The sequence below is a fragment of the Barbus barbus genome, assembly GCF_936440315.1.
Source record: "Barbus barbus genome assembly, chromosome: 46".
Lineage (NCBI taxonomy): Eukaryota > Metazoa > Chordata > Actinopteri > Cypriniformes > Cyprinidae > Barbus > Barbus barbus.
In genome coordinates, this window is record NC_136724.1 from 12,026,109 (window position 1) to 12,043,505 (window position 17,397).

Sequence of the window (17,397 nt, forward strand, 5' to 3'; positions counted from 1 at the left end):
GGAGAGAAAGTAAAAAGAAAGAACGTGAAGGATGGGTGCTCTAAAAGCGGATGAAGTATTGTGAGAAAGGAGGGACAGGAGAGGAACAATATAGATTGAGTATCTGGCTAAGAGAGGAAGTGCTGAGAGAGAGAGAGAAAGTGGATATAGGGTGATAAAATGGGGGTTTAATGTTGGGCTTGTAGCACACTCATCATTAGTGCACATTGCCGGCATCAAACGTCTTTCTTTGTAATGGTCCCACCGCTCATGTGATGCCCCGTCGCCATTCGTCTGGTCCCAGTGGCCCCGAAAAAGAACCTCAGCCTAATCAAACCGTGCCGATGTTGATGGGTAAAGGATTAAAAGGAAATGATGCCACCATCCTCGTTGTGCCACAGCCAAAGCAACAGCCATAATATATATGGGTTTTTTTTGTTGTTGTTGTTTTTTTCAGGAATGTTTGAGGACCCCAGGGGCATGAAAGGGCTGGCAAAGTTACTGTGTGTACTTAATATATTAATGAAAAATGTTTATGAAATTTGGTGAATTTGAATGTTAAAAACAAAATATGTTTATTTTATTCTATGGACAGCATTTGATTTTAACTATAAGAACTGTAGCTTTTTATATTTTATTAAAATATTTATTTAAATAAAATATAACATTTTTACATATTTTCAGTTTGTTTAATGTATACTTATTAATGAAAAAAAAATTTTTACATTTGCCAAATTTATAATTTAATTCTATTGACAGCATTTATTTTCTATTTTATTTAAATACTTTTTAAATCAAATATAACAAATACATTTAAATGTATTTAAAAAAAATATTTGTAATTTCTTTCATTTTAGAAGCAGATCATTTTGTATGTTATTTTATTATCGCAATATAATTTTTGGAGGAGTTGTAAAACTATAGGGGGCTGCAAGTGAAGCAATAAAAAAATAATAAAAATAATAATTTTTTAGATTATTTTATTTCCATAAAATAATAAATAATAATAAAAATAATAATAAATTAAAATAAAATAAATACAAATAAATATGTTGTAGGGCTGACAAAGTTAATATGTGTACTTAATAAATTAATGAAATATATTTAACATATTTTTTATATTTTTTATTTCTTTAGTATGGAAACAGTAGATTTTTGTATTTTATTATTTTGTTATCTTTTTTTTGCATTTTTTTTTTTTACTGTTTTTCAAATGTTTAACAGATCATTTTTTTATATTCATATTGACCAAATTTGATTGTTTTAATAATTTTTTTTTATTTAAATATTTGATTTTCTTTTTAATATATATTATTTTATCATCACTATTTTTTTCTCACATAATATTAATATATATATATATATATATATATATATACAGTGGTGTGAAAAAATGTTGGCCCCCTTCCTGATTTTTTACTTTTTTGCATGTTTGTCACACTTTAATGTTTCAGATCATCAAACTAATTTAAATATTAATCAAAGACAACACAATAAACACAACATGCTGTTTTTAAATGAAGGGTTTTTTTTTATGGAGGCAAAACAAAATCCAAACCCACATGGCCCTGTGTGAAAAAGTGCCCGCCCCCGTTAAAACATAACTGTGGTTTATCACTCCTGAGTTCAGTTTCTCTAGCCACACCCAGGCCTGATTACTGCCACACCTGGTCGCAATCAAGAAATCACTTTAATAGGACCTGCCTGACAAAGTGAAGTAGATCAAAAGATCCTCAAAAGCTACACATCATGTTGAGATCCAAAGAAATTCAGGAACAAATGAGAAAGAAAGTAATTGAGATCTATCAGTCTGGAAAAGGTTATAAAGCCATTTCTAAAGCTTTGGGACTCCAGCAAACCACAGTGAGAGCCATTATCCACAAATGGCGAAAACATTGAACAGTGGTGAACCTTCCGAGGAGTGGCCGGTCGACCAAAATTACCCCAAGAGCACAGCGACGACTCATCCCAAAAGACCCCACAACAACATCTAAAGAACTGCAGGCCTCACTTGCCTCAGTTAAGGTCAGTGTTCATGACTCCACCATAAGAAAGAGACTGGGCAAAAATGGCCTGCATGGCAGAGTTCCAAGACGAAAACCGTTGCTGAGCAAAAAGAACACAAATGCTCGTCTCAGTTTTGCCAGAAAACATCTTGATGATCGCCAAGACTTTTGGGAAAATACTCTGTGGACTGACAAGACAAAAGTTTAACTTTTTGGAAGGTGTGTGTCCCATTACATTTGGCGTAAAAGTAACAAAGCATTTCAGAAAAAGAACATCATACCAACAGTAAAATATGGTGGTGGTAGTGTGATGGTCTGGGGCTGTTTTGCTGCTTCAGGACCTGGAAGACTTGCTGTGATAAATGGAACCATGAATTCAGCTGTCTACCAAAAAATCCTGAAGGACAATGTCCGGCCATCTGTTCGTGACCTCAAGCTGAAGCGAACTTGGGTTCTGCAGCAGGACAATGATCCAAAACACACCAGCAAATCCACCTCTGAATGGCTGAAGAAAAACAAAATGAAGACTTTGGAGTGGCCTAGTCAAAGTCCTGACCTGAATCCTATTGAGATGCTGTGGCATGACCTTTAAAAGGCGGTTCATGCTCGAAAACCCTCCAGTGTGGCTGAGTACAACAATTCTGCCAAGATGAGTGGGCCAAAATTGTAACAGACTCATTGCAAGTTATCGCAAACGCTTGATTGCAGTTGTTGCTGCTAAGGGTGGCCCAACCAGTTATTAGGTTTAGGGGGCAAGCATTTTTTCACACAGGGCCATGTGGGTTTGGATTTTGTTTTCCCTTCATAATAAAAAACTTCATTCAAAAACTGCATGTTGTGTTTACTTGTGTTATCTTTGATTAATATTTTAATTTGTTTGGTCTGAAACATTAAAGTGTGACAAACATGCAAAAAAATAAAAATCAGGAAGGGGACAAACACTTTTTCACACCACTGTATATATATCTATATACACTCACCTAAAGGATTATTAGGAACACCATACTAATACAGTGTTTGACCCCCTTTTGCCTTCAGAACTGCCTTAATTCTACGTGACATTGATTCAACAAGGTGCTGAAAGCATTCTTTAGAAATGTTGGCCCATATTGATAGGATAGCATCTTGCAGTTGATGGAGATTTGTGGGATGCACATCCAGGGCACGAAGCTCCCGTTCCACCACATCCCAAAGATGCTCTATTGGGTTGAGATCTGGTGACTGTGGGGGCCATTTTAGTACAGTGAACTCATTGTCATGTTCAAGAAACCAATTTGAAATGATTCGAGCTTTGTGACATGGTGCATTATCCTGCTGGAAGTAGCCATCAGAGGATGGGTACATGGTGGTCATAAAGGGATGGACATGGTCAGAAACAATGCTCAGGTAGGCCGTGGCATTTAAACGATGCCCAATTGGCACTAAAGGGCCTAAAGTGTGCCAAGAAACATCCCCCACACCATTACCACCACCAGCCTGCACAGTGGTAACAAGGCATGATGGATCCATGTTCTCATTCTGTTTACGCCAAATTCTGACTCTACCATCTGAATGTCTCAACAGAAATCGAGACTCATCAGACCAGGCAACATTTTTCCAGTCTTCAACTGTCCAATTTTGGTGAGCTTGTGCAAATTGTAGCCTCTTTTTCCTATTTGTAGTGGAGATGAGTGGTACCCGGTTGGGTCTTCTGCTGTTGTAGCCCATCCGCCTCAAGGTTGTGCGTGTTTTGGCTTCACAAATGCTTTGCTGCATACCTCGGTTGTAACGAGTGGTTATTTCATTTACATTTACATTTACATTTAGTCATTTGGCAGACGCTTTTATCCAAAGCGACTTACAATTGGGGAATACAAAAAGCGATTAATCTTAAAGAGGCAATCAGACAGAGGAAGTGCTTGTAACACCAAGTCTCAGTCATTGTTCAATTTCAGTCAAAGTTGCTCTTCTATCAGCTTGAATCAGTCGGCCCATTCTCCTCTGACCTCTAGCATCAACAAGGCATTTTCGCCCACAGGACTGCCGCATACTGGATGTTTTTCCCTTTTCACACCATTCTTTGTAAACCCTAGAAATGGTTGTGCGTGAAAATCCCAGTAACTGAGCAGATTGTGAAATACTCAGACCGGCCCGTCTGGCACCAACAACCATGCCACGCTCAAAATTGCTTAAATCACCTTTCTTTCCCATTCTGACATTCAGTTTGGAGTTCAGGAGATTGTCTTGACCAGGACCACACCCCTAAATGCATTGAAGCAACTGCCATGTTATTGGTTGATTAGATAATTGCATTAAAGTAAAGTCGTGACGTATTGTCAAGTATGGTGACCCATACTCGAAATTGGTGCTCTGCGTTTAACCCATCCAAGTGCACACACACACACACACACACCGTGAACACACACCCGGAGCAGTGGGCAGCCATGCTGCGGCGCCCGGGGAGCAGTTGGGGGTTCGGTGCCTTGCTCAAGGGCACCTCAGTCATGGTATTGAGGGTGGAGAGAGCGCTGTACATTCACTCCCCCCACCTACAATCCCTGCCGGCCGGGGACTCGAACCCGCAACCTTTCGATTACGAGTCCGACTCTCTAACCATTAGGCCACGACTTCCCCTATTGATAGGGAAATTGATAATGAGAAATTATCAATTTCTCTCATTGATATCAATTATTCTCATTGATAATGAGAAACTATTGATAATGAGAAATTGAACAGGTGTTCCTAATAATCCTTTAGGTGAGTGTATATATATATATATATATATATATATATTTTTTTTTTTTTTTTTTTTTACACGTAAAATATATGGCTTTTTTATTTCTTGCAAGGCAGTCATTATATTTGAGGGTCCTTGGTTTCGAAAAGTTTGAAAACCCCTGATGTCAGGAATAGCAAATGAGCAATTTTGTGCCCAATTCCAGACTACTGCACAGCAGCACAGCTTTCACTTGCTCTGATTGATTGTGGGGCTTTAATGGACATTGGTGTGCGTTTAAAGAGAGCGGCGGATGTCCTGAAGCATGCGGGAGAAGAATGGTTGAGGGAATGAGTCTGTGGTTTGGTGCTGTGGCCCTTGAGGGTGCAGAAAACACAAAATGCTCTTTCTGAGACAGAAAGAGGCAGCTGCGCGTCTGTGTCAGTCTCGTGAATGGCGATAGGTGGATTTGTGTAGGAGCCCAGTGTCCTTTGTGCAGCCCTATCTAGTGAATGAACACAGGATGCGCGGTTGCCCGGGTAACACCCCTGCATAACTTGTTCAGGCACTTACTTATGCACTACCTCTCTCTCCCTCTGGTTTGCTCGATTCAGCAGCTGAATAGGGGAAACCACCATCCTCTGAAAAGGGTATTGCCCAATACCTTTAAATTAATCAAACTGAACGTGTTCGCTCTACTACAGAAGCATATTAAGATGAATGATTAAATGGATTCAAATCATTCACACACTGCAAAAAAAAAAGAATATATATATATATATATATATATATATATATATATATATATATATATATATACAGTGCCCTCCAAAAGTATTGGAACAGTAAAGACAAAATTGCTCTGTTGGCTGTGGAGTCAAGACATACACAAATATGAATAAAAGATGAAGACGAAACTACAGAATGTCACATTTTATTATTGGGTGATTCAACACATATATGTTTTACCAGCTAAGAAGTTCAGCACTTTTAGAGTTTCATCCCTCTATCTGATGTGAGCACAAGTATTGGAACAGTTGCCTCACAGGTCTTTCTAAGTGATCAGTTGTGTCCTGTTGCATTAATTCTTCAGATATTAAAAGCAGGGAATGTGTCGTATCAGTTATATCCATTACTTCTGTATTCTGAATCTTGCATTCGATGATGACACACAAACCAGGATGAAGATGAGGGAGCTGACTTTGAGAGAAAAGCAAGCAATTTGGATGCTAAAAGAAAAGAGGAAGTCAATTAGAGCTATAGCAAAAACAAAGGGCATGGAGAAATCAAGAGTTTGAAAACCACCAGCAACCAACAACTACCTGATCGGCTGAGAAAACAACAGTAGTTGATGACAGACAAATCATAAAAGCTGTGAAAATGAACCTTAAAAGACATGTCTGTAAAATCACCAACAACTTCCAGAAAGCTGGGGTGATGCTCTGACAATCTACTGTCCTCAGGAGACTTTGACACAGAATTACAGATGCTACACAGCAAGATGCAAACCTCTGACCAGCACCAAAAATAGAAACGCAAGATCAGAGTTTGCAAAAAAGCACAAAGTTGAGCCAGAAGAGTTTTGGAACTGTGTTTATGGACCGATGAGACAAAGATGAACCTTTATCTAAGTGATGGGAAAGCAAGAGCTGATAAAATGTAAAAACTGTAACTTGAATGCAATGTAAGTCGCTTTGGATAAAAGTGTCTGCTAAATGCATAAATGCAAATGTAAATGTGGAGAAAAAAAGGGAACTGCAAATGATCCCAAACATACAGCCTCATCTGTAAAGCATGGTGAAGTGACATTCAGCCAAGTATGGTGACCCATACTCGGAATTCGTGCTCTGCATTTAACCCATCCAACGTGCACACACACAGCAGTGAACACACACACACCGTGAACATACACCTGGAGCAGTGGGCAGCCATTTTATGCTGCAGCGCCCGGGGAGCAGTTGGGGGTTCGGTGCCTTGCTCAAGGGCACCTCAGTCGTGGTATTGAGGGTGGAGAGAGCGCTGGACATTCACTCCCCCCACCTACAATTCCTGCCGGCCGGAGACTCGAACCCGCAACCTTTGGATTACAAGTCCGACTCTCTAACCATTAGGCCACGACTTCCCCAAGGTGGAGGTGGTGTCATGGCATGGGCATGTATGGATGTCTCTGGAACAGTCCCTCTCAACTTTACTGATGACTTAATATATGATGACATTAGCAGAATTAATTTGGAAGGGTACAAAACCATCTTGCCTACCAATATTCAAGAAAATGCCACCAGAGTCATTGGGAAGTGCTTCATATTGCATCAGGACAATGACCCAAAACACCCTGCCAGTTCAGTCAAGGAATTTATGAGGGCAAAGAAATGGAAAGTCTTAGATTGCCCAAGACAATCTCCAGATTTAAATCTGATTGAACATGAATTTCACCAGCTGAAGAGGACAGTAAAGGCAGAAACTCCCCAAAACAAGCAACAATTGGAATTGGCTGCATTAAAGGCTGGGAAAAGTCTTTCAAAGGATGAGACCAAGAGTCTGGTGATGTCTATGGGTCACAGACTCACTGCTGTGATTGTGCGCAAGGGATCTGCAACTAAATAATAGCTTTATTCTTTTATATCTGCCTTATGTTCAACTGTCCCAATACTTATCCTCACATCAATGAGTGGGATGAACTCTAAAAGTGCTGTTCTTTTTATTTGGTAAAACATGTATGTGTTGAAACGGCTAATAAAATGTGACATTTTGTAGTTTTGTCTCATATTCATCTTTTAATCATATTTGCAAATGTATTGGCTAACTTTGTTCAGATTCTTGCAAACGTGTTACTAAGTAAGCAAATTTTTAAGTATTTTTAATATGAAAACAAGACTTTAATGTTTTATACATTTATATATTTTACATTAAGGTTTTATGTGTTTGCATTGGTTAACTAAATTAGTTAACCTGAACTGACAATGAACATAACATCTATAGCGTTTATTAAATTTAGATCACATAAATTTAGACTCTTACTGTTTTAAAATCAAATAATTTCAAATAAACATTAGCAACATGAAATAACACAAATATTACAACTATTAATAAATGCTATTAAAAAAATGCTGAATGATAGTTCAAATTAGCTAATGCAACACTGACAAAACGTACCTTTTATTGTAAAGTGTTACCAATTTTGTTATAAGGTCTCGGGAAATGAAGAATATATGGAGGGTGAATCACCTTTAAATAAAGTCCAGTCTAGTGACTTACATAGGAGCAGTACAGGCCTGCAGCACTACCTTGTGGTGGAAAGTAAAACTGAATCAGAACGTGAAGTCGAGAGTGGTGAGGACAGAACTGCTGGAATGATGACTCATCCTACTTTACGTTGTTATTTCTCACCTGGGAACAGCTCAGGAATACGGTCATTAATAAATACACAAGGTACATCCAGTCAACCTTGAAGCTGTGTTATTTTAGGAGTTTTCTGTACGAACTGGGTGATCTATGTCCTCCGCAGACCGCAAAATAAGCATGTCAAGTGAGGAATGTGGGAAATGGCCACACATTGGTGGGCGTGTGAGGTACTTATGTATGCAAGGTGATTGAAACCGAAGCGCTGCCCCTTCTGAAAGTCACCTTGGCTTTAATTGAGTCTGCTGATCGTGTAAATGTTGTAAATGTTATGAGTGGTTCTTTTTATGAATACTTTCTCATTTCTCATTTCATGATTTCAGCTGAAACATTCATTCATTTTTCAACTCAAAATGAAGAGATTGAACACCCACCCTAATATATTTTTTACACATAACACAAATATTAGATTAATCTTCTTTGATCTTGAGTGATATTAGCACTTTTGGAAATATTAAAGTACTTGCAGTTTGTGCCTGTATTAAAGGGATAGTCCACCCAAAAATGTGAATTTTGTCATTAATTACTCACCCTCATGTCGTTCCAAACCTGTATGACCTTCATTCATCTTTGGAACACAAAGATATTTTTGATGAAATCCAAGAGCTTTCTGTCCCTCCATAGACAGCAATGCAACTCACATTTTCAAGGCCCAGAAAGGTGGTAAAGACATAATTAAAACAGTCCATGTGACATCAGTGGTTCAACCGTAATTTTCAATTCAATCTTAATTTGTGAACAAAGTTCTTATGGATTTGAAACGACATGAGGGTGAGTAATTAATGACAGTATTTTCATTTTGGGGTGAACTATCCCTTTAATTACATCTAGGCAATTAGCAGAAACTCGTGAAAGTATCTCAAGTTTTTTTTTTTTTTTTTTTTTTTTTTTATATTAAAGGAATCATTTACTTACTCTCATGTTGTTTAACCAAAGTCTATGGAAGTCTATGGCTACCAGCAATTGTTTGGTTACCAGCATTCTTCAAAATATCTTTTTGTGTGTCCAACAGAGGAAATAAACTCATACTCATATCACTTGAGCGTGAGTAAATGATGAAAGAATTTTCATTTTTGGGTGAACTATCCCTTTAAGTATTTTAATTCACTGTTTATGCGTATATAGACCCCTTCTTTGGGTTAAACCCAAATAATATTAATAGAAATATTACAAAATATCTGCGCAGCTTCTACAGACTTGTTTCCATGCATATTTGAGAAGCTGGATTAAAATTCATGCCTAGCAGAAGGCAACAGAATTTGATTTGGTTGATTTGAGTAATGGGTTTCTAAATTTGAACTGTATTGATGCACAGACAGAGTCAGATAGACATCCAGTGTGATTTGTGAGATGAATTGTGTTCAGAGGGTAAGATTATAGACTTATTATTAACATCTTATCTTATTAACAGGAAGAAATGAAGTGTAATATGACATTAGCATTATCTATTATCTATTTTTCCTCTCATCAGCTCCCTGTGAGGCAGATACTTTCTTTTGCCACAGTAACATGTGTATCAACAACACGCTGGTGTGCAACGGAATCCAGAACTGCGTCTACCCTTGGGACGAAAACCACTGCAAAGGTAAATCGTGCTTTTTTTTCAGTATCCTCTCAATGTACACGGACATGTCGGCCTTTGTTTTTCTCTAAATGAAAATCAATACTTGGGGAGATGCATTGTCTTGATGTTTGTCCCCTTCACGTTTGATAGCTAGTCAACACAAAATATATCTCACTGGTTTTACACACAGCTGTTAAAAAAGACCTTGTTATAAAGCCCTCAAACCTCTAGCTGGGTTTCTTTGATTGACTCTGCATACGCCACTGTAATGCCGCTGGGAAAAATGAGCTGGCCACTAGAAATTCATTTGTATATGTGAACGACTGAGGCCGAGGCTGGGTTTGAATAATAGCATCAATTCGTGTGGTTCGGCTATATCTGTGCTTATATTTCACATAAGCTGTCCTGAATTAACTGAATGTTGGAAATATTGCCAGGAGGTTCTGGGATATGCATGGGAGAGCTGTTTTAGCACAGATTGTTTTTCAAAATAGTAGGTAAGAGTAATTGATAATAATAAATAAATAAATAAAACAAATTTAAAGTTGTTTTTGCTCATTTATTAAGAAAATATTTCACCTAAAACTTTTAACATCCTTGATATTTGTCCATAAATACTGGTTGTAGTTAAATGTTTAACTTAATCGATATAATGAATACTCAAGTTAATTGAATGATATTAATGGGGGTCCATTGAAAATGTAAGATGAAAAAACCCATCCTTGTATGTTAACTTCAGATATTAATTATGTATAACACATTTTTAACACATTTACTAAAGTTAATTTTATTGCTGTTTGCATTTGCTTTTTTAAAGATTGATTGAAAGATTACACATCTTCACATCTTTTTTATTCAGCCTTAGTTTAAAATAGTAATACAAATACCAGTAAAACATAAGGAATAAATCAATTGAAATTAATTAATTAATTAATTAAGAAAGTAATTCATGTTTTTAAAATAATAATAAATGCAAATAGTATCAAATAAATGTCAACTTTATAATACAGTGCTTAATATTTTCCTCAGTGCAAGATGAACATGAAAAAATAAGAAGTAAAAAAATACAAAGCAAATGTTACTAAATAATTAGTATTAAAAATATAACAAAAATATGAATTTAAATGAATGAATGAATGAATATTGAAATTAATATTTTGCTTTGGTTTTAGTACAATGACATAAGAAAAGCCAGATTATTTAATGGAATTATTGTTCTTAATAATAAAAATAACAAAAACATAATTTAAAATAATACAATAAATACTACTAAATAATTCATATTAAAAATTATATATACAAAGAAAATATGCAGATAATAATTGATTGTTTTGATTTTAGTGCAATAACATCATATTTAATTTTGGAAACATTCCAAAGCCTTCGTTTGTGGTTTGTCTGCACCTCCGAATGCAAACGCTCCTCTCCATTGAACCAAAGCCAGCGCAGATGTTATACGCTCACTGTGCTACATAAATGTCAAAGCTCTCCCATTAGAATGATTTACTACTTCTGTGTGCTGTTTGTAATCTCTTTGATACAACAGTTTCAACAGAAGGTAACCCGGAGATGACATTGCATGCCTGCAGTAATAATTTATTATGCTTCCTGTTGTGTTTTGCAGAAAAGCGGAAAGCCAACATCCTGGACAACCTCAACAACACCAACGGCACCATCATCGGTGTTACGTGCTGCATCGTACTGATCCTCCTGGTCGTATCAGTCATCGTCCAAATCAAGCAGCCACGGAAGAAGTACATCCTGAGGCGGGAAGACTTTGACCCCACCATGTTCCAGGAAGTGTTCCAGGAGCCACCGCATTACGAACTCTGCACTCTCCGCAGCACGGCGGCCACCTCCGCAGACCTGGCCGAAGACTTTGAGAGCTACCACAAGCTCCGGAGGGCCTCCTCGCGCTGCGTTCACGAGCATCACTGCGGCTCCTCGCAGCTGCCCAGCAACAAGGGCAGCCGCACCAACCTGAGCGCCCGTGAGGCGACGGCCGCCATCCTGACAGACCTCCCTCCGCAGCCCATGAGGCCGCTTCCTCCCCAAACCAACCGCAGGAACATTCTGGTAATGAGACACACCTACTCACAAGATGCCGCTGATGCCTGTGACCTGGACGATGACCTGGAGGAAGTGCCCACCACCAGCCACAGGCTGTCCAGACACGAGAAAGCAGTGCAGCGGTCAGTATCCATTGATTTTTGATGAGAAAAAATCATCTTATTGCATATTTTGGAATGATTTACTCCCACTTTTAGTTCCTTTTTAGCTCAGCTTCTTATTGATTTTTTTAGCAGTTTTTTTTTTTTCATTTTCTCACTTTTTTTTTTGTCACTAAGACAGCCGTCACGGTCAGAGTTGGGTTTGTAAAAGTCGTAGCGATGCAGAAGATTAGCTTTAAAGGGTTAGTTAACCCAAAAATTTAAATTCTGTCTTTAAAGGATTAGTTCACCCAAAAATTAAAATTAGCTCATGCTTTACTCACCCTAAAGGCATCCTAGATGTATATGACTTTCTTCTTTCAGACAAATCCAATCTGAGTTATATTAAAAATTGTCCTTGCTCTGAAGGACATCAATAAAACAGTCCATGTGACATCAATGGCTCAACTTCAATCTTGCGAAGCTACGAGAATACTTTTTGTGCACAAAGAAAACATAAATAACAATTCAACAATTCTTCTCCCCGAGTTAATGTCTTCCACTGATTGCATTGATTATGTTCTGGGAAAAGCACGTGCATGCGTTGTGGTACTCTTCAAAATGGCAGAAGAAGTGACCTAGGGGAGAAGAATTGATGTCACATGGACTGTTTTATCGATGTCCTTGCTACGTTTCTCAGTCTGGGAACATTTCAGTTGTGTTGCTGTCTATGCAGGGTCAGAGAGCTCTCAGATTTAATCAAAAATATCTTAATTTGCGTTCCAAAGATGAACGAAGATCTTGCGGGTTTGGAATGACATAAGGGTGAGTAATTAATAGAATTTTCATTTTTGGGTGAACTAACCCTTTAAGAATATGCCTGCTGCATGTTTACAGCCTTCTGTCAGCAAAGAAGGCTGTGTCGTCTTAAGATTAATGTTCAGCTATAGACATGCTGCAAGAAGATGGAAATCAGGGATAAACAGACTTTTTTTGTATTTTTCAGAGGTCAGCAGAATATTATATTTGAAATGATCAAAATGACTTCTATTTTGATATAGTGTTTAAAAGTTTGGGGGTCAGTACGAATTTCATTTTTAAATAAAATAATACTTTTATTCAGCAAGTATGTATTCAACTGATCAAAAATGACAGTACAGACATTTAAAATGTTGTTTATAATTCAACTTTTATATTCATCAAATAATTCTGAAATAAAGTGCATCATGATTTCCATAAAAATATAGATCAGCACAACTGTTCTTTTAATAGTGAAAAATAATAAATGAGCAGCAAATCAGTATATTACAATGATTTCTAAAGGATCATGTGACACTGAAGACTGGAGTAATGATGCTGAAAATTCAGCTTTGCCATCATTTTAAAATATATTCAAATATAAAACAGTAAATAACAAATATTTTAATTTGTAATAATATTCCAAAATATTACAGTTTTTTTCTGTTTTTGATCAAATAAATGCAGCCTTGATGACCATAAGAGTCTTCTTTCAAAAACATTTAAAAATCTTCCTGATCCCAAACTTTTAACCAGTTGTAAAATATATTTTGTATGTTTAAAAAATAAATAAATTTAGGTAAAAAGGTAAATGGGTGTGCTAAAAAAAAGATTCCTCTTCCGCTTCTATTCCTCCAACTCTTGAAAATGGCTTACAGCTTTATATAATAGTTTTTAAATTAATTTTCAGTGTTAAAAGAGAGAGACTGATTATGTACTTGCACATTTTGAGCATGTTTTTATTGCTCTTCTCACAGGATGCAAGAGAACTAGACCTCAAACAAATGAAATGTGCATTATAATTCCTTATGCAACAAATACCATGATATATATATATTAAACATACAAGCAATGATATTCCAGGTTCTGCCTCATTGGGTCTCTAAACAAACATGAATCTGAGTACAACACAACTAGGGTGTAACAGACGATCTGAAGGTAAGACTCTTTAAACACACTCAATTTAATGTATTCATATGTTTGTCTAGTCACTGTGAGTCAGTGCCGATTTCTATTCTGTTCTGTCAAAACCCTTCATTGTCATTGAGATGGTCATCATAAGGACATGTGACCATCTTTGCTTATTGGTGAGGTCCTTTTATATGTTGCTTGTCATTTTAGCTTTCTTTCATTCATTTTGTATGTCATCATGTTCTGTTCTGATGTGCATGGAATCAATTTGATGATTTTTATTAAGGATATCAAAACAGACATTTCAGATCCAATCAAAGGCAAATCCAAGTACTCTTTACAAGATAATAAAAAGACTGGGGCAGTCGAAGCACACCACCTCATTGAGGGCCATCTGTGCTTGTCTTACATACACTTTGAGTCATCATTCCGAAAGTATCATTTGTGAACAAAAACAGGAGTGCTTTTAAAATATATTTTTTTTAAAAATCTGTCGTTATTTAACTCACGCCGACTTTCTTTCTTACTTTCTTCAGTGGAACATGAAAGGTGAATTTTCAAAGAATATTTTGGCTACCTTGTTCAAAATGACAAATAGAGCACCATTAAATTATCATTCACCAGTGTTATTTTAGTATTATTTATACTGTTATAGTATTTATTAATGTTTTGAATTAGCTCATACCTTGTATGTATATACATATATGTATAACATGTAATTTGGTTATATATATATATATATATACAGTATTTCTGTATAATTATTTTGTATAATTTTTTATATTAGTATTTTTAATAATTTATTAGTTTTAGTACTTCAAAATATTTATTTTATGTAGTTGCATTGGTAACATTCTTGAATTTAGATTTTTAATTACAGTTTTAGTAATTAAGTTATTTAATTATTTCAGTATTTGTTCATTTTAATATATTATTATAGTATGTATTAATATTATATATCTTTATAATTAAATATATATATTTTTACAACAAATTATTTTATGTGCTTTTGACATTTTTGTTTTTTACATTTCTATGTATTTGTGTCATTTTAAGTAATTAGTCATTTTTAGTCATTTTAGAACTTCAACATATTTATTTCAGTTGATTTCCAGGGTATAACATTTGTACTTTTAGTTTAAGTTTAAGTTTTTTTTAAGTTCTTATAATTGTAATATTTGTAGATATTATTTATAACATTTCAGCTTTATCGTAACCACATGTTTAGCTTGTTACAATTTTAATGAATAACAATAACAACACTGTCATTCATTTTGAAAATTCACCTTTTTGTGTTACGCCGAAGAAAGTTGGAAACAACGAGGGTGAGTAAATGAGAAAATCTTCCTCTTTGGTGAAATACTCTTTTAAAAATGTCTTTGATAGCTTTCAATTTAAAAAAGTATAGGCTAACACAAATTTGTGCAAACTTATCAAAACACTTTATTTTACCTATACATGTAGGCCTATTGTGTTATACTTTGATGTGTTTTATACGTTTAAACATGGAGTCGTGGGGATTTGTAAGTATTAATTATCTATAAAGAGCAGCATTTCTTCATATTAATGAGGATTTTGTTATGTTCGTGCTTTGCGAATGATTTTGTGCGTGTCACTGTGTAATGTGCAATGCTGTGTTTTTTCTCATCTCCCATCAATCATTGTCTCCGTCACATAGACTTCTTGAAAATAGTGCAATCCTGGATCAGTACGAACGGGCTTCAATGAAATATGAAAATGTGGACCGGAGATATACACCAGCATGATAATAATATGGACATTTTAAAGACAAATTTATCTAAACAACCTGCAGATGTAAAGGAGGACGTGGATTCAGTAACAAAGGAAGTAACTGTGATGAAATCGCTTTAAAATGTAGCTCCTAATTTAGGCTCACTGCCTTTTTTAAGGTTACTTATTTAGGATTGCAGATCATTACATGAAGAGATGTGAATTAGTACTTTCAGGACTGTTGTAGTGCATGTGTTTTATTGTCATGTTTTGCCACCAAAAGTTGTCTTTTTATTTGTCAAAACACTTTTATTTAAGATGTCGGATATTTGTGACTTTCTATATTTGTCCAATTCACTTTAATGTTAAGATTTGCATGCATATTTTCTTTCTCACTTTTAAAAGTGCATTTAGGTACAGCATCAAACCCAAGACTAATTTATTTTAGATAGGTTTAACTACAAAATACATATAACAAATGGAATGACACTATGTCCTTTCCCTCCCCAGTTTACTGCTATACTTACTAACTGCATGCTAATCATCATAATTCAATAAATCATAACATTTATATATAAAATACCATCAATGATTAAACTGTGATATATTTCCTTTACATAAATAAGTTTTGTAATACCGTAAACTCTTCTAGTTGCTGTTGTTTAGGACAAATGATGGATAATAGTGAGTTAACATTTGCTACATTTTAGTAGCACACAAACTTTGTATGTTAACAGTGTTCTAACTTTTGTAGATGATTTCAACAGCTGAATCACCAATACGAGCAGAGTTTATGCTTTGTCAAAGAACAATAAATACATTAGTAATTATAAATCTTGTTAAGTTTACTTTTATGCTTTTGTGTGATCCATCAACCTGCGATTAAATGTCAGATGTAATATCAACAAAGCTTTATAAAACCCCATATGCAAGACAGTAAATGTTCTCTCTCTCACTCATTCACTCACTCACTCACTCACTCACTCACTCACACACACACACACACACACACACACACACACACACTCACACACGCTATCTTTTTAAACTTGAGTCACCATACTAGTTCAAATGAATTGTCAGTGTTTCTGTCTGTCTAGCCATTGTCTTGACATTTTTGTTTTAGAATTATATAAACAAAGGAACATAAATTATTTTGATGAATTAATGAATGAATGAATTTGCATTACGGGTGAATTTACACTTTCTTATTATATGTAGACAAAAAGTCATCTGAAGTGGAAGGCACAAAAGGTTTGTTACAGCTTTTTTAATTTTTTGGAATTTTGATGTTTTACGGCTATTACTTTGTCATTTTTTGTGTTAAATACAAGTTTTAAAATTACAAAAGGTAATTGTGACTTTTATCTCACAATTTACATCTCACAGTTCTGAAAAAAAAGCACAATATAAACTCAGTATTGTGAGATATACTTGATTACCTTTTTTTTATTCCATGCATGGTGGTAAAAAATGTATATCTCAAAATTGCGAATTTATATCTCACAATACTGAGTTTATCATAATGATTTATGACGTTACAAAAGATTTCCAAAAAAAAAAAAAAATGCTGTTCTTTTAAAGTTTCTGTTCATCAAAAATCCTGGGAAAATTGGTTTCCACAAAATTGAAAATGATAAGAAATTTTTCTTGAGCACGAAATCAGCATTAAGCCCCGTTCACACCAAGCACGATAACTATTAAAGATAACAATAAAGATATAGTTCTAAAAATTGTTCTCAATATTTAAGCATAGCATTATAACGATAAAGGCACAGAGAAACGATATTGTTGGAATCACTTTCAGAACGATTTTTTTCTCCAGCTGATGAACGATAAAAACTTGAGAACCAATCAAAATCCATCCTGCTGGAGAATTTAAAGCGGCAGACGCGCGTGCGCTTAGAATATCGTTCTCTGGTGTGAACGGGGCTTAGAATGATG

The 17,397-nt window shown here is 35.5% G+C and overlaps 1 protein-coding gene across 1 annotated transcript in view; it reads left to right on the forward strand.

The window, feature by feature from the left end:
• Positions 1–17,397, forward strand: part of LOC306864980 (neuropilin and tolloid-like protein 1) — a gene marked incomplete at its 5' end in the record, with an annotated part of 106,275 nt that overhangs the window by 87,904 nt on the left and 974 nt on the right. Inside the window, 4 exons of the mRNA XM_079409311.1 lie at positions 9,551–9,664; positions 11,268–11,835; positions 13,675–13,749; positions 16,675–16,707. Coding sequence (XP_079265437.1) covers positions 9,551–9,664; positions 11,268–11,835; positions 13,675–13,735 — 743 coding nt within the window. The 3' untranslated portion in view covers positions 13,736–13,749; positions 16,675–16,707. The remainder of the gene's footprint in view (positions 1–9,550; positions 9,665–11,267; positions 11,836–13,674; positions 13,750–16,674; positions 16,708–17,397) is intronic.